This window comes from Mustela nigripes, chromosome 12 (assembly GCF_022355385.1).
Source record: "Mustela nigripes isolate SB6536 chromosome 12, MUSNIG.SB6536, whole genome shotgun sequence".
In the NCBI taxonomy this organism is placed as follows: Eukaryota; Metazoa; Chordata; class Mammalia; order Carnivora; family Mustelidae; genus Mustela; species Mustela nigripes.
In genome coordinates this window covers 64,350,371-64,367,435 of record NC_081568.1, presented here as the reverse complement: position 1 = coordinate 64,367,435, position 17,065 = coordinate 64,350,371, and the positions used below count along the sequence as shown (strand labels likewise).

The 17,065-nt window shown below is 50.4% G+C and overlaps 1 protein-coding gene across 5 annotated transcripts; it reads left to right on the top strand.

The window, feature by feature from the left end:
* Positions 1-191: 191 nt before the first annotated feature.
* HK3 (hexokinase 3) lies at positions 192-17,055 on the top strand. Of its 5 annotated transcripts, XM_059417427.1 has the most exons (20): positions 192-255; positions 555-627; positions 3,633-3,754; positions 6,759-6,936; positions 7,126-7,280; positions 7,367-7,486; positions 7,577-7,672; positions 8,514-8,613; positions 8,696-8,879; positions 9,336-9,491; positions 9,625-9,876; positions 10,236-10,531; positions 10,625-10,764; positions 10,844-10,963; positions 13,842-13,937; positions 14,123-14,222; positions 15,819-16,002; positions 16,094-16,249; positions 16,413-16,646; positions 16,734-17,055. In XM_059417427.1, the coding sequence occupies exons 2-20, from the start codon at positions 564-566 to the stop codon at positions 16,876-16,878; spliced, it is 2,898 nt and encodes a 965-aa protein (XP_059273410.1). In that variant the 5' UTR covers positions 192-255; positions 555-563; the 3' UTR covers positions 16,879-17,055. The 5 variants fall into 5 exon arrangements, with proteins under 5 accessions (XP_059273410.1, XP_059273411.1, XP_059273412.1 ...); XM_059417428.1 differs by lacking the exon at positions 192-255 and having other exon boundaries at positions 458-627; positions 6,774-6,936; XM_059417429.1 differs by lacking the exon at positions 192-255 and having other exon boundaries at positions 459-627; positions 9,643-9,876.
* Positions 17,056-17,065: the final 10 nt, after the last annotated feature.

Genomic DNA, 17,065 nt, shown 5'->3' with positions numbered 1-17,065 from the left:
ACCACATACCATGAAGGTGCCTTGTGCTCCAAGATTTTGCACAGGCTCTTCTCTCTCTGAAGGATTACCTCTGCCAGCATACTGCTAGTCTTTCTTCATGGCTCAGCTTCCTTAATTTGCCCTGCCCACTCTAGGGCAGAGTTAGTCTCTTCCTCTTATGTTCCACATTGCCTCTTGCTCGTTAGTACTTGAACATTTTGGAAGATTGTCTATTGTACTATATATTTCTCATGCTAGCCTCTTCCATCTTTCCAGGTGAGCCATCACCTCCAAACTCAGACTCTTGAGTTTACTGTTTGTAAAGTGGGTGGGGCTCCCAGTATTAGAGAGGGGATGTCCCAGGGTCCTTGACCTAGTTCAGGGCTCCAGCTTCGTACAGTTACCTTGCTTAAGTTTGCACCATAGCCCTGCCTGCCCTGGACTTCTCTTAGGGCAGACTCAGAAGGAAGTGCATCTTCCTGAATTAACTGATGTCTAGATAGTGGTGGCCAAGAAAGAGTGTGGGACATTATAACTCAGGTGACCTGTGAGTTTCATTTTTGGGTGCAAACCAGGTCAGTGGGATGCCTAACATTGCGAGAGAAGAGCTCAAGCCTGAAGAAAGTGAACAACTGCTGCTTCTCCCGGGTAAGACCCTCTTCTACTTACTTCAGGTCCATCCCCTCACCATCTCTCCAGCTTGGCCCAAGCTAGCAGAGTAGAGCCTGGAACGACTAAGCCAGCTGTTCCTCAGTGATAGCTCTCATCCTTGGCAGGAGTCCCTGGGATCCTTCTCAGAAGGAAGACTCACCTCATGTATCTGATTCAGCTGAGTTAAGCTAAGAGGCCAACTTAAACATGTGCAGACCCCAGCTGAGTTCTGAGAATCTAGTGATGTGGGAGACCTGTCCCTCCCCACTGGGCTCAGCTGGAAGAGGTAGATATGAGTACATTTACTGGGAGTGTAAATACTGAGGTTTCTTGGAGGAAGCTTCACAGTCTCTGGCATGTAGAAATGCCAGATAAATGTCCAATAGAAGAGTGAATGAATAAGAGTAAATGAATGAAAGATTGAATGAGCTGGGCCTCAAAAGGAGAGTGAAAGCGTACTCGGTGTGTAGTGGCTAGCCCTTTCCTAAGATTATAATTGTCTCGGTTACCCTGTTTTATCCTTGAAACAAACCTGTAACATTCAGGAAGTTAACATTCCTACTTGACAGATTTGGAAATGAGATATATAGGATTTTGAAGACATTTGCTGGAAACTGATTTCTTAGTTCTCTGAATAAGAGCCCCACTCCCACACCCCCCACCCCCAAATTTTTCAAAGCTGTATTAGCACACTATGTCAAACCCTGTGCTGGGATGAAGATGCAGGTGACTCAGACCAGTGGTTCCAGACTTGAGGAAAACCGTGAATGAAGGCTGGATAGCAAGAGACAGGGCGAACTTGTAGTCAGTGTGGTTGGAGTGTGAGGGAGAGTAGCAAGAGAGGAAACTTGGGGCCTGCAAAGCTATGCTAAAGAGTTTCAGACCCCCCCCCCCCCTGCAAAGGGAAATACCACAATGTGAAGGTTTACCTCCTATCTTAGGGGAGATAGAGCTGGGGAAAATAGAAATATCTATTTTTGTGCAGTTATTCTGGTGATGTGTTGGGAGTTGGTGGGGCAGGGAGATGGACAGTATCAGTTAGGAGGTTGTTGGAATAATCAGATGGGAAGAAGGTCTAGGGCGGTGGCAGTGGGAAGAGGGGATATGTGGGAGAGCACTTTCTGTTCTTAGCTCTTTCAGCCTCAGACCTGATTGCATAGAGGAGAGGTGAGAGTCAGGGTTGTAGACAGGCACCCAAATAGCTGTGTGAGTGAGCAACCTTGATGCCTCCAGCTAAGACGGAGGACAGGAAGAGTATCATGGGGAAAAAGTGAAGGAGAAAATGAATGTGTCTTTGACTATGGAGTTTGAGAAGCTTCTCCAGCATCTGGAGAGGGATGTCTAACAGACCATCAGAATTTGGGATTTGGCTCAGGACAGGGATTTGGGAGACCTGAAACAGAGGTTTTAATCAAAACCTGAAGGTGATACAAAGGGCTGTGGAGAAGAGGGCTATGACCAGAAACAGGGGTGGGGTGGGGCATTGCTAAAGGGGAGTGGAGAGAAAAAGTAATGAAGATTATGAGGGAAGGAGGCCCAGGAAAGACTAGTTGTTGAAAGCCAAGAGACAAGAATTTTGCAGTGAAGAGATTGCTCATGGCTTTGCATGCCTGACAGAGGACAGTAGGGGATAGGGACTGAGGAAAAGACTGGGATGGGACAATCAGCAGCTCAATTTGACCATGAGGAGGGCAAATTCATGGGCATGTTGGGAATGGAGGATGGGCAAGGGTTGCAGGGATGGGAAGGTATTCTTCCCTGGAGTCTTGTGCTACAGGAAGAGAGGTAGACTGATTCAGTGGACAAATCCCTTCTCCCCATCTTGGGGCCTTCACTGCATTTCCCTTTTCCTTTACTCCTGAAAGACACCTAAATCACTGAAGGCTCCCTTGGGAATTTCTTGGAATAGCAGTACCACCTCTAGCTTGAATTAGCAAAATACAACATTTCTACAGTTCTTTACAGTATGCAAACCATTAACTCCTTTAATCCTCACAAGAACTGAATTTTTGTTCTGTTATAGAGGAGGAAATTGAGGCTCAATTCAGATTCAAGTAAATAAATCTGAAGGTACATTCTGCACAAGGTCCTTTTGCATTCATTATTTCATTTGCCCCACAAAGCTCTTTGACATATATTGATCCCCATTTGGCAGATTAAGAAAATTGGGCCTCCCATTTGGAGACCTGGTGCTAGGTCTTCTGTGGAGAGTTGGGTCCTTAACTCTGAGCATACGGCTCTTTCCATTCTACATCACTGTACCTTCCAAAACCCACCCATGAGCTGATGCTTGTGTTGCACATTAAATTTCCCAAAGCATTTTTCAAGTCTTATTTAATTATTATAACAACCTTGTAAAAGCAGTTATTTCCTCCCAGATGAAAAAACTAAAATTCAAAGAAGTCATAAAAGTTATACCACTAGTGGAACCCCTTTCTGAAGTACAGATCCATCCCTGTCCACTTCTCCCTTCAGAATGAAATTTGTACAACATAGCTTGGCATAAAGGCCATCCAGAGTCCAGCCTACCTGCTTCTCCAGCAAGTCTTTGGCTCCTTGTTACCTCACACTCTTTGTTCCAAACCTCTAGAACATCCTGAACTCCCAAGCACGGTAGCAGGTCCATCTCTGTTACTGACTATGTCAAGGGTTCTGTGATTGTTGGTAAGGCTGTAAGATTCCTCAGGACCAGCCTACATCTGCTTTATACTCCAGCATCTGGGACAGTAGTCATCAGGAACTGGTAAATGTAAATGAATGACAGAATGAATAAATAGCATTGGGATTAGGAACCAGCCTTCCCAGTGCTCTGTTAATAAATGTGCTTATGGAAAATGGGGGCCTTCTGGTTGATTACTAAAGGATCATTGATGGTCAGAGGTTCTGAACTCTGCCTACAGCTTTCTTCCTCGTCCTCTTCTCAAGGACAAAAGTTAAGGGCCACAGCCTCTGAGGGCCTGTAGACTATGTGGTTCACCTGGGCTGTCCCTTTCCTCCTATAGGTGGCCACCCTCCATTGTGGAACCACATGGACTCCATTGGGCCAGTAGGGTTGCGGCAAAGGGAAGGAGCTCCTGGTTGCTCCCAGGAGGGCTTGCCCTGCCCCTCAGACAGCTCTGAGCTGGTAAGTTCAGCACTGGGGTTCTGATTCATGCCTATTTAAGGCTATCAAAGAGCAGGATCAGCCCATGGGGCCCTGAGTTCACAGCCATGCAGCCCCTTTTAGTTTATCAAACCTTTCAGATCTGATCTAGTAGCTGTTTCCTTTGTGACTTCACACAACAAACAGCAAGGTGGGGATTATCTTCTCATTTTACAGCTGAGAAAGAGGGGGCTTAGAGAGGTGAACTGATGAGTTTTAACTCATGACAGGAGCTTGAGCTGAGGTATTTCAGTTGCAAAGGTATTACTTTTTGCCACTTTGTTGCACGGATGCTGCCCCTACCCTGAATGGGTTCACATAGTCTAGCAAGGACCCTTTTGGGGTTTTCTGGTAGAAGACTATATTCTTAAGATACTTCCTTCCCCTATTTCTCTAGTCTCCTGCATATCTCCCTCCCTTCAACATAGCCACTGCAATCAGGCACACAGATGATTTCAGAGCTCAACTCAACTTGGAGGTTATTCTTCAGCATAGTCCCTGTGCCTTGGGTTAGTTCAGAATGAGTTTCTCTTTTCTGTCATCTTGACCAAGATTTAGAAACCCTTGCATGTCACACCATCAAACAGGAAACACTTGTGTAAGTCATTTCATATCTCCTAGTCTGTTTCCTCATCAGTAAAATGGAAGAAAATAAAGTCTAATCCTTCCACCCCCTGGAGGATTAAGTGAACTAATGGGAGATAAAGGACCTGTATAGAGGAGGCAGCCATGAAAGGATTCTTGAATTATTCCCTGCAGTTTCTTTAGTTTTCCAGCTTGTTCTTACATCTGCTGGACTTGGCTTATTGCCCAAACTGGGGGGCATCACTCCTCACTGCATTTCATGCTCCCACTTCACCTTTGTCTGGTTTCTGCCCCAGACCCTGCTGTAAACATTTCCTTTGTATTCAACTCATGGCTGGGCCACAGAAGTGAGAGATGACATGGTCCCTGGCATTGCGAACACAGGGGCCTTCTGAGTATTATTATTTTCTCAGCCTTATTCCAGGGCCACACAGCCAGGAAAGTGGCAGGGCGAAGACTCAGATGTAATTTTCTCATTCCATGGGGTTTCTTCGCTGCAATCTTCATCAGCTTTGGGTTCTTTTCAGGTGAAATTGCTAGTTTTGTTTTTGTTTTTAATTTAAAGATTGTATGTATGTATTTATTTATTTGAGAGAGAAAGCGAGCACACAAGCTGGGGGAACAGCAGGCAGAGGGGGAAGCAGGCTCCTTGCTGAGTAAGGAGCCCAACACAGGACTTGATCCCAGGACCCTGGGATCATGACCTGAGCTGAAGGCAGATGCTTAACCGACTGAACCATCCAGGCATCCCTGAAATTGCTAGTTTTTATAAGGCTTCACATTTGTGTGGAAACACTTCAGTCAGATCTGGGTTCAAATCTCACTCTGTCCCTTAATAGCTGCTTGGATTATACAGATGACTGTTCCTCTCTAAGCCTCAGTTTTCTCATTTGTAACATAACATAGGAATAACCCTTCCTAGTGTGCATGGCTGCTAGAAGCATCTCCTATAATGTAAAAATCGAACTGAACATCTGGCACTCCAGTTAGGAACATTTGCCTCCTTAGGAATCTGTTTTCCATTCTCTTTCTAAAGCAGAGGTGGAGCTGAGTCACCCCCATCTCCCTCACTGAACAGCCTCTCCTCCCTGGCTCCTCTGCCTCCTTATTCAGATGCCTGTGTGGTTACTTTACAGACAGGTCCAGTGTGGGACAGTGAGTCATAGGAATGGAATTTCTGTGGGACAGGGAGTGAGGACCTGGGAAAAACTAAGCCCAGGAAATAGAGCTTCAGTTCGGGACTCCAGGGAACCCAGGGAGGCTGCTAGCATCTCTTTGAAGGACTGGCCAGGAGGTCATCTAGGGGAGCTTTCACATAGAGGTAGAGTACTGGGGCTCCTCTTAGCTCCCCCACAGTAAGTTACTGGTGGAAAGGACCCTTGGGTATCCCATCTTCTGCTTTCTGCCTATCTACCCCCTCCCATCACTCAGATTCACCCCTGGCCCAACCTTCCCCCAAATCCATCCCCTCACTCCGAAGAAAATCCCTTTATCCTCCACCCCAGATCTTCAAATGGCTTGTCCCCTTCCTTCGTTTAGTTCACTTCCTCAGAGAGAACTTATTATCAAATATCCAAAAACACCTTTTTCTCCCCTGGTCACTCTCAAACTTCTGTTCCTGCCTTAAAAAAAAAAAAGGCATGACTGTTATTACCAGAATCATATTTCATGTTTATTTCCTCATTTTCTGCCTCTATGCTGGAATCTGAGCTTGATAAGAACAGAACTCACTGGGTTATGCAACTTGTAGTGCTTAGAATAGTGTTGGGCCCCTAATAGGTACTCAATCAATACCTGTGGGAAGGATGGCTGACGGATAGGAGGACTGTCTTCCAGAATGTGGGTTCTCCCAAGCTGAGCTTACTTAGGCTCCAGATTCAAGTGGATTGAGAGAGCGAAGCACATGTACTTGAAATTCATACCACATTTGTTCGTTTCTTTGCTCATTTGGTGAACGACAACTCACTGAGCAGCTTAACTCTGGGTACTGGGGAGCCAGAGTGAATTAATGGTATGACAGGAATGGCCTCACTAAACCCTGAATTCTAAGAAATGGGAGGGCTAGGGAACATCCCTATGTTGAGAAGGAATCACCAGAGAATGGAGAAGGAAAAGGTAGGTGGGTCTCCCTTCCAGGAAGGAGCCTTCTGAGAATGTAGGAACTGAGTATGAGGTGTAGGCAGCAAAAGAACCTAGGTGCATGAAGAAGTGAGAAGTGGGGTTGGGCACATGTTGGGGAGACCAGCAAGGCTCAGGGCTTAGGCAGGGCTCAAGTCAGCTCCTGGGAAAGCTAAGGGAGGTGCTGGTCTGGACTGGTAAAGGGAGGAGCAAGCTTGGCGGGGCAGTCCTGGTTGAATTCAGAGAACTTGGCTAGGCAATGGGGCTCCTGACCAGATATTAGCCTGTTTCTCCCCAGGTGCTGGCGTGTCTACAGCAATTCAAGGTGACGGAGACACAGCTACGGCAGATCCAAGCCAGCCTCCTGTGCTCTATGGAGCACGCACTGGGGGGGCAGGCCAGCCCTGCCTCTTCTGTCCGGATGCTGCCCACATACGTGGGGTCCACCCCACATGGCACTGGTGGGTGGCATAGACCAAAATTGGTGGCCAGGCCTAGGGAGAGAATTCTGATCTGGGGGACGGAGTTCCTTATCCCTTTCCCCATTAAGAATCCCAACTCTAAGCTCCCTTAATGAGACTTTGCAGTCCTTGGGGATGTTTCTGGGAGGCTTGCCAGCTGCATGCCTTTCTGTGTCCTGTTTGCCCCAGAACAAGGAGATTTTGTGGTGCTGGAGCTGGGGGCCACAGGGGCCTCACTGCGTGTTCTGTGGGTGACCCTGGTGGGCAATGAGGGGCATAGGATGGAGCCCTGGAGTCAGGAGTTTGTGATCCCTCCAGAGGTGATGCTGGGTCCTGGTCAGCAGGTAAGAGCCCACTGCCTAGGCTCTGGGAACTGGCTGGGTGGCTAGGGCTCTGGTGGGCAGAGCTGAGACCTTAATTTGTCCCATAGCTCTTTGACTTTGCTGCCCACTGTCTGTCTGAGTTCCTGGATGCAATCCCCATGGACAAAAAGGGTCTGCAGCTTGGGTTCAGCTTCTCCTTCCCTTGTCACCAGACTGGCCTGGACAGGGTGAGGCAGAGTGGGCATGGGGACAGTGGGTGGAAGGTTTGCAGCCCCATGAAAGCTATTGGAGGATTGATCCAAGTTTTCTGCCCCCAGAGCACCCTTATTTCCTGGACCAAAGGTTTTAGGTGCAGTGGTGTGGAAGGTCATGATGTGGTCCAGTTGCTGCGAGATGCCATCAAGAGGCAGGGGGTGAGTGGGGCAGGGGCAATGGGAAGGCAGCACACAGAGACTGTGCCTGTGCTTCTGGGAGGGCCTGCTTTCCTTTTCTATTTATATCCTTTATCCAGTCTAACCTAGGGTAGTTTTTGCTACCATTCCCACTTCATATGTGAAGAGACTAAAGGCTAAGAAAGGACAAATAAATTTTCAGGACCATGGGGCAAAACATAGATGAAATGACTTGATCCTGTATTCAAGGACCTCACAGGCTAGAGGGAAAGCATTCCAAAAAAGGATTGTCCCTGTCAAGGAGGTAGTTCAGTGACTCTGGTAGCATGGGAAGGGCACACTAGGACTCAGGCAGGGGCTTTAAGGAGTTTGCCAGATGCATAAGCTGGGGTTGGGGTGGAAGATCTGTTTTTCAGAGAAAGGTGCAAACATTTGGATACCAAAGAAAGGTGGATCTGGATCCATCTGGACTAACTGTGATGCTAGTGGATGGAATTCAGGGCTAGGAGGGGCTTAGAGAGTCAGGTACCTACAGTGCAGTCTTCAAGGTGCCGCGCTTGCTCACAGTCATCTTGGTCCTGTGGGGAGCACTGGTATTCTGGAGATGATGACTGAGGTCGGGAGCCTTTGAGAGCCCCAGGGCCTGAGTAGAGGGTGGAAGAGACAAGGGGGAGTGTGGGATGGAAGGAAAATTCTCTGTAGGGTGGGAGGACCGAGAGTATATGTGTGGGCATGAACACACATTGAGTTTCATGGACTCTGAGCACCTCTATCAAGGCCAGGGCCCCTCCATCAAAGCCATGCAGGTTCCCTGCATTACCCACTTAAGTCAGCCATGACCTCTGCCCTCTCCATTGTCTAGGCCTACAGCATCGACGTGGTTGCCGTGGTGAATGACACAGTGGGCACCATGATGGGCTGCGAGCCAGGGTTTGGGCCCTGTGAGGTTGGGCTTGTTGTAGGTGAGCCATGGGCCGTTTGTGATGATGGGTGCGGGGGTACCGCTACCTGATGGGCAGGTCCTGATGGATTCATCCCTGCCAGACACTGGCACCAATGCATGTTACATGGAGGAGGCAAGGCATGTGGCAGTGCTGGATGAGGACCGGGGCCGCGTCTGCGTCAGCGTTGAGTGGGGCTCCTTCAGTGATGATGGGGTCCTGGGACCAGTGCTGACCACCTTTGACCATGCCTTGGACCAAGAGTCCCTGAATCCTGGTGCCCAGAGGTGGCCTGACCTTCTGCTCTAGGGCCTATCACTCTTCTGCTCCCTTCTTCGCTGCTGTCCCTGAACTCAGGCCCTTGGGCCCCTCCCTATTGCTTGCTCATAGGGTTTCCAGGTTGCATCTTAGGGGGCCCTGGCTATGCTCAAAGAAGGAAGGGCTCAAGATTCTAGAACCCAGAATTTTCAACCCATAGCCCTCCCTTATTCCTGACCAGTGTTGGGGATGGGGGTAGCAAAGTGTTCCCTGTCCTCCAGAAGCCCCTCTGAACCTAATCTAAGCCTGAGAGGGCAGCGGGTCTGGATAAACACCCATCTATCTCCTGGGAAACCATTGCTTCTGGAACCTCCAGTCTGGGGGACCCCAAAGAAAATGATCCTTCTTTTGGGACCCTTGGAGGTGGGACCAAGTGGGCTAAGGGCTTAAGGAAAGCTCTGTCCAGCCACCCTTCCTACCTGTAGGTTTGAGAAGATGATTGGGGGCTTGTACCTGGGTGAGCTGGTGAGGCTTGTATTGGCTCACTTGGCCCAACAAGGGGTCCTCTTTGATGGCTGCACCTCCTCCGCCCTGCTGACCCAAGGCAGCATCCTCCTGGAGCATGTGGCTGAGATGGAGGAGTAAGTAAGAAAAGCCAGTAGGCTTAAACAAAGGGCTTCTTGGCTTGGGAGAGGGGAGGATGCTCTGTCCCCCAGGTAGCCATGGGGCTGAGGGAGGGCAGGGAGCTTTGGGGCTACTTGAGTCCCAAAGCAGTACCCTGTGTCCCTCCAGCCCCTTGGCTGGGGCAGCCCGTGTGCATGCCATCCTGCAGGACTTGGGCCTGAGTGTGGGGGCCTCGGACGCCAAGCTTGTGCAGTACGTGTGTGCAGCCGTGTTGACTCGGGCTGCCCGGCTCTGTGCCGCCGCCCTGGCTGCTGTTCTCTCCCGCCTCCGGCACAGCCGGGAGCTGCAGATGCTTCAGATTGCTGTGGCTACCGGAGGCCGAGTGTTTGAGCGACACCCCAGGTACTGGAAATACACACTTCCTGTGTGAGCAGGTAGCAAGAATGTGTTTTCCATTAAGACCCAGAGGGCACTCTAGTTCCATGTGTGCAAGGCAGTGGGTATGAGTGGCAGGGTAAGGTCAGATGGGGACTAAGGGACGCCAGAAGAAGTCAGAAGAGAGGAAAGATGCTTCTCTTCGGGTATGCAAGGGAGGGGGACTCTGAGGACACTGGGAGCACTGGAGATACTGGGCATAAGGTTGGTGTACAGTTGGACTTAGAACTGAAGGGATTTGAAGAGATGGGGCCCAGGGCTTCAGCAAGTCCTGGAGTTCAGTGGTCAGGTGTCAAGCCAGGTATGCCTGCTTTGTGTCTGTGTAGTTTCCTCAGCATCCTGCAGGAGACTGTGATGCTCCTGGCCCCGGAATGTGATGTCTCCTTCATTCCCTCTGTGGATGGGGGTGGCCGGGGTGTGGCAATGGTGACTGCTGTGGCTGCCCGCCTCGCTGCTCACCGGCACCTGCTGGAAGAGACCCTGGCACCTTTCCGGTTGAACCATGAGCAGCTGGCAGTGGTGCAGGCACAGATGCGGGAGGCCATGGTCAGGGGACTCCGAGGGGAGGCCTCATCCCTCCGCATGCTGCCCACTTATGTCCGGGCCACACCTGATGGAACTGGTGAGGATCTGGCATGAGTGTGGGGCTGGGGTATGGGTTCATGGAGGTCACAGAACGTGCTTTGTCCTGACTCTGGGGATCTCTGTTCCACAGAACGTGGGGATTTCCTGGCCCTGGACCTGGGGGGCACCAACTTTCGGGTCCTCTTGGTGCGTGTGACAGAAGGAGGTGTGAAGATCACCAGCCAGGTCTACTCCATCCCGGAGTATGTGGCCCAGGGCTCTGGACAGCAGGTACCCAGAGCTTGGACCTAATGTCAGGGGCGGGGAAGGACCCAGGCTGGGCCACACCCTGACTTGCCTTGCACCTCAGCTCTTCGACCACATCGTGGACTGCATTGTGGACTTCCAGCAGAAGCAGGGCCTGAGTGGGCAGAGCCTCCCTCTGGGTTTCACCTTCTCCTTCCCATGCAGGCAGCTTGGCCTCGACCAGGTGAGGGACAAAGGGCCAGGAGAAACTATCCCCAAGGGCTTTACACACTCATACCCTTCATGGAATGGGCAGGAGGCTGGGGAGAGGGCTTCAAGTATCCTGGGCTGGGGGTGGGGGTGGGCAGAAGAACTGCTGGCCTGAGCCAGCCCCTGGCCTCGGTTTCACTGGACATGGTGTGTGCAGGTGAAGGGGGTGTGGTAAATTCACCTGGAATCCAGGACTGTAATGAGGCCCAGGATGGAAAAGATTATGGATATGCCTGGGGGCTGCCAATGGGCAGGAAAATGGAGCCAGGTTAGGTCTGGGCACTTGGGAGCAGTGTAGGCCCGGATCAGGGCTGATGAAGGAACACATTGACTGTCTACTCCACAGGCCTGGTGTACCAATCTAGGAGACCTGCAGGAAACAGCATTAGTTCCTGTTTAGTGAAAGGGCTTATGGCTGCCTGGTTTCTTTGCCCTATCTCCCCTTCCTGAACTTACTGTGTACCTCTCATGCCTGGCTTGGTATTGGGTGCCTGACTGGAATGGTAGAGCAGCACACACAGATCTAGACACAGCACCAACTGAGCATACACCTCTACATGTCCTTCAAGAAGAATGCTGGACTTCTCAGTGCACACACCAGAGGGCTGTCATGAAGACAGCTCCTCCCGTACTTTGGTCCAAGCTCCCAAGAGTCTCCTCCTCAACACCCCTAACTTCTGCCAAAAAGCTGCCTTCAGTGAGGAGGAGCTTGCTGCCCCTAAAATCATCCACTATGTTCTTCCTGAAAAGCTCTGCCTTCTTTACACCACCCAGACTTTATGCAGTTTTAGGCTCTGCTCCAGGTGTGACCTCTCTGACACAGCTTCTGCACTTGGCTTTCTTTTACACAGTGGCCCTTTGGAATCAAGCATTCAGCAGTGTCTCTCTGCTGGTCTGCCCCACTCTAGACTAAGCATGCTGGCACCATTTGATTATTCCTTGTAAGATGTGAGAAGCAGGTGGGACTCAGTATGCAAAATCATGTGCGCAAGAAGAAAACAGGGTCCTATTCATTATCTAGAACTGAACTTAATTTCTGTGTTAAGCCCACATTCTTTTGGGGGGGATGGCTTAATAATAATCAATCTGGAGGCCTCTTTCCCCAGGTAAGGGCCCCTTTCAGCTGCACAGTACCCTTTGCTGTGTATGCGCAGACACTCAGGGAAGTCGGGAAATGCCTAGGCCCCAGCTGTGAGGACTCTTGACACTTCCTCTCTTGATTCTTAACACCTCCCTTTACAACTCACCTTCCCCTCCATGGGGAAGGAGGACAGAGACCTCCTCTGCTGTCAGATCACTCAGATCTCTTCTGTCTCCTTCCTACCCATAAGGGTATGGTCCAGGTAGAGGTATAGAATGCTTGTCTCAGGAAACTCCAAAACCTGGCTCTGAGGTTGCCTCAGCTCCCCTTCCCCAGACTGGGGTCTGTCTGTCATCTGAGAGCAGGAAAGTATTGGCGCTACTTACGATCTGGGTTCCCCCACAGTAGCCCTCCTTTTTAATTGCCGTCTCACTCTCTGGCTTGTAGTTATTGTGTTTCACACGAGCATTCAGCACTCTGGCTGTGGTTGCATAGGGCAGGGGATAAAAGGAAATGTTGTTGGAGGAAGAAGAGTCAGTTCGTATGTCTAAAATCTTCTGCTCCAAAGATTTTCCTTTTTTTTTTTTTAAGATTTATTTTAGAGAGAGTGCAGGGCAGAGGGCCAGAGGGCCAGGGAGAGAAAGAATCTCAAGCAGACGGTGTGCTGAGCATGGAGCCCAGATGCAAGGCTCTATCCCAGGACCCTGAGATCATGACCTGAGCCAAAACCAAGAGTTGGACACTCGACTGACTGAGCCATCAAGGTGCCCCCCAAAGATTTTCATACCTGCTTTGCATGCTCTTACTTTGGGCAGAGCTGTCATTTTTTAACAGCAGGAGAATAACTCCCCCTGCCTGCTCTCTGAGAAAGCACACTTAGAAAAGGATAGTCCTAGGGGCGCCTGGGTGGCTCAGTGGTTTAAGCCTCTGCCTTCAGCTCAGGTCATGATCTCAGGGTCCTGGGATCGAGCCCCACATCAGGCTCTCTGCTCAGCGGGGAGCCTGCTTCCCCCTCTCTCTCTGCCTGCCTCTCTGCCTACTTGTGATCTCTATCAAATAAATAAATAAATAAATAAATAAATAAATAAATAAATAAATAAATATTAAAAAAAAAAAGAAAAGGATAGTCCTAGATTGTCAAGCCCATCAATAAGTTCATAATTTAAGGCAAGTTTCTCACAATAAAGGCTTCTCTGTCTTCTCTCCTCCCATCCTGCCTGGGTGTTCTAGGTTCTATTCTAGCTTTTCCTTTTGTCCTTCACTCATATCTGGAATACACAAGTGAATTTCTTTTTGACATGGCTCTGTCCCTAATTCCTCAGTTTCCTTCCTCTCAAATGACTCTTGCTAGTTCTTTCTAAAAGAGCAGAATAGTCTGTCATTTGGACCTCTGAGCCTTCTCTGTCCTCCCCCTTCCCGGACACAGCACTCATTTTATCAGCTCTGTTCATTCCTAACCCAATTATGAAGGGCCATTCCTTCTGGGCAGCCGTCTTAAAACGTCCAGACTCTCAGACCATCTGAGCATTCTGGCACTAATAATAGAAGACACAGGTCGGATGGTTATTAATAGGTTTCTTTACACTGGAAGGCTCCTGGGGAGTTAGGAGGGGGCAGAGGGTAAGGCCCTCAGCCATGTGGCAGAGTGGGCATGGAATCCTGCTTGGTGAGAGGGGATAGCATATGCTTCTGATGAGGTACAGGCTTTGGGGAGGGAGAGAGAGATTCCAAGGGGCCTTCACCTTCTGACCCCACCTTTGTCCCACCCCAGGGCATCCTCCTAAACTGGACAAAGGGTTTCAATGCATCCGACTGTGAGGGCCAAGACGTTGTGTGTCTGCTGCGGGAAGCCATCGGGAGAAGACAGGTGAGGAGTCTGCCTCCAGGGGTGCTTTGGGGCTGTGGCAGGACTTGAAGGGAGCAGAGGGTCTCCTGCTTCCTGACCTGGGGGGGTGGAGTGGGTGGCTCTCTGTAGTAGAGACCTCTGGGTCCAGCGCTGGTTGCCAGGACAACCACGTTGCCCAGCAACTAGCAGCATCCTTTTGTGTGCAGGCAGTGGAGCTGAATGTGGTTGCCATTGTCAATGACACGGTGGGGACCATGATGTCCTGTGGCTATGAGGACTCCCGTTGTGAGGTCGGCCTCATCGTTGGTGAGGAGGGCCCTGTTCTTTTGTGCTCCTACTGCCTGATGTTAATTCATTGCCTTCTGTTGATTCCTCAGGTTGGATGTTCCTCTGGCCTTGGGGATGGGGCGTGATTTCCACCTGACTCAGCTAGGCCCAGCAACACTCATATGGGCTGTGTCTGAACTTTGCTCAGCTTAGCTATACTATTCATAGTCATTTAAGCTTTCTGAGCCTCGTTTGCCTTTCTGTTAAATGAATATGAGCTTTGGAGTCATACAGATTTGGGTGGAAATACTAGCTCTGCCACTTCTGTGTGACCGTGGGCAAATCACCAAAGCCTCCATTTCCTTCTAAGACAGAGATAATAGCAATGGCTATCTTAAGAATCATGAGAGTGAGAGGAGAGGGAACAAAGTGTGGCACAGCTCCTGGCCCGTGGTACACGCTCAGTGCTTGGAACTTGGTAGAGGCTGGGGTGGAGGACAGAGAGTGAGCTGTGAGGCTGTCCTTCCGGTAGTCCAAGATCCTAAGTCTTTATTAAACATTCCTCCTCTGGCCAGATAGAGGCTAGATGAAGGGACAGGAAGACTACACATAAAAATGGGGGTAATACCTATCTTCTCAAAACCCACCATTTAGTGGGGATCAAGCCCAGGACAGCATGTGGCAGTCAGAGCTGAATCTGACTCTGCACAATGGGATGACAAGGTTAAGATCAGAAAGGAAGTGGTCTTAACATGAGTGGGACTTAAAGAATGTCTATCTAGATGCAGGAGGATGGCTCTCATAGCTCTTTAGGCATCAGAATCCTAGGTCAGGAGGTTTACGGCAGACTCCTTTTGAAACTGGGAGCTTCTTGAACATAGAGCCGAGTGGGGAGATGCTCAGGAGAGGTATGCCTAGATTGCTTTATGAATAAACTAGTCAGAGGAAATCCAGGTGGGGCTGATAAGGAGACCACTTGTGTAGAGCTAACTATGTGTTGGGGAGAGAAAGGGTGTATCTTAATCCAGAATGTGCCTTCTACCTAGAATTCCTTTCCTGTGTTCCTGGCTTCACAGTCAAATCCAAACATCATTTCCTGTCTGTAGCTTTCTCTGACCCTCTAGGAAGGAAGACTCAGCTATGCTCAAGGCTCCCATCATGCTCTTCTTTGCACTTCTATTTGGGTACATACAGGCAATATCATGTTAGCTGCTTATTGCCCATGCCCTGGCCACCATGGGGCTCTTCATATCTGATTCCTGTCTATGTCCCCAGAACCTGCTAGTTTGACTAAAGATCTGGAAAGCTAGTCCAGGGAGCTTGGGCCTCTCAACTGCCGATAGTGGAGGAGCTCTCACACATCTCCCAGGGGTGCTCTGGCATAGCACGGAAGATACACTGATGGTGATGCTAGTAGCGGAAGCAGAGGAGGTCCACAGGGGTTGATGCTGCCAGGGTCTGCAGAAGGAATGTCGGGAAAGAAGGCAGACCAGGACATTAAGACAAGTTGTTGGTGTGAGGAAATGGAGAGGTCAGAAATGAGCCTAAATTTTGCCATCTCAGTTTGGGAAGGGCACAGAGGGAGGGGTCTTATCTGTCAGTAAATGACTTCCACCCTGTCTGGCCTCTCTGCAGGAACTGGCACCAATGCCTGCTACATGGAGGAGCTTCGGAATGTGGCAGCTGTGGCTGGGGACTCAGGCCATATGTGCATCAATATGGAGTGGGGTGCCTTTGGGGATGATGGCTCTCTGGACTTGCTTAGAACCTGCTTTGATGCAAATGTGGACCAGGCATCCATCAACCCTGGCAAGCAGAGGTATGGGTGGGGCTGGGCAGGGGCAGCTGGTGGTGGCTGGCACTGGTTATGGAAGCAGGTAGGGTCTCCTGACCTTTGTGCTTTCATGCAGCTTTGAGAAGATGATCAGTGGCATGTACCTGGGGGAGATCGTCCGCCACATTCTCTTGCATTTGACCAGCCTTGGAGTTCTCTTCCGGGGCCAGCAGACCCAGCGCCTTCAGACCAGGGACATCTTCAAGACCAAGTTTCTCTCCGAGATTGAAAGGTGCCTAAGGCCTGTATTGCCTCCTTCCACCTCCCAAGAGAATCTATCTACCCACTTTGGGTAAAATGCTGGTTAGTGGGAGGTCCATTCCGGAGAACTCATGAGGTGGGAAAGCTAATGTAGGACCCTGGCTCTCTGTGTTCTATTCCTTCCTGTCCTCCAGTGACAGCCTGGCTCTAAGGCAGGTCCGAGCCATCCTGGAGGATCTGGGGCTGCCCTTGACCTCAGATGATGCCCTGATGGTCCTGGAGGTGTGCCAGGCTGTGTCCCAGCGGGCTGCTCAGCTCTGTGGGGCGGGTGTGGCTGCTGTAGTGGAGAAGATCCGTGAGAACCGGGGCCTAGAAGAGCTGACTGTGACCGTAGGGGTGGATGGGACCCTCTACAAGCTGCATCCCCAGTGAGTCTGGGTGCTGGGATGGGCAGGGAGGAATGGCCTGGGGGGAATCTGGCTGGCCAGGGCTCACCTCAGTCCCCCTCCCCACAGCTTTTCCAGCCTGGTGGCAGCCACAGTGAGAAAGCTGGCCCCTCGCTGTGTGGTCACCTTCCTGCAGTCGGAAGATGGGTCCGGCAAAGGTGCAGCCCTGGTCACTGCAGTTGCCTGCCGCCTTGCCCAGACGGCCTGTGTTTGAAGAAGTATCTGGGAACTACCCTCGCTGGACCAGGGCCCAGGTCCCACATGTCTCCAGTCATGCAGGACTCCCAAAGAGCCCAAGTGTGGCCCTTCTGTGTCCACTAGCCTTGACCTCTGGCATTCCCAGAGAGAAGTAGCACTCGGGTTAGCAATATATATATATAATTTATTTACATTCACGTCCG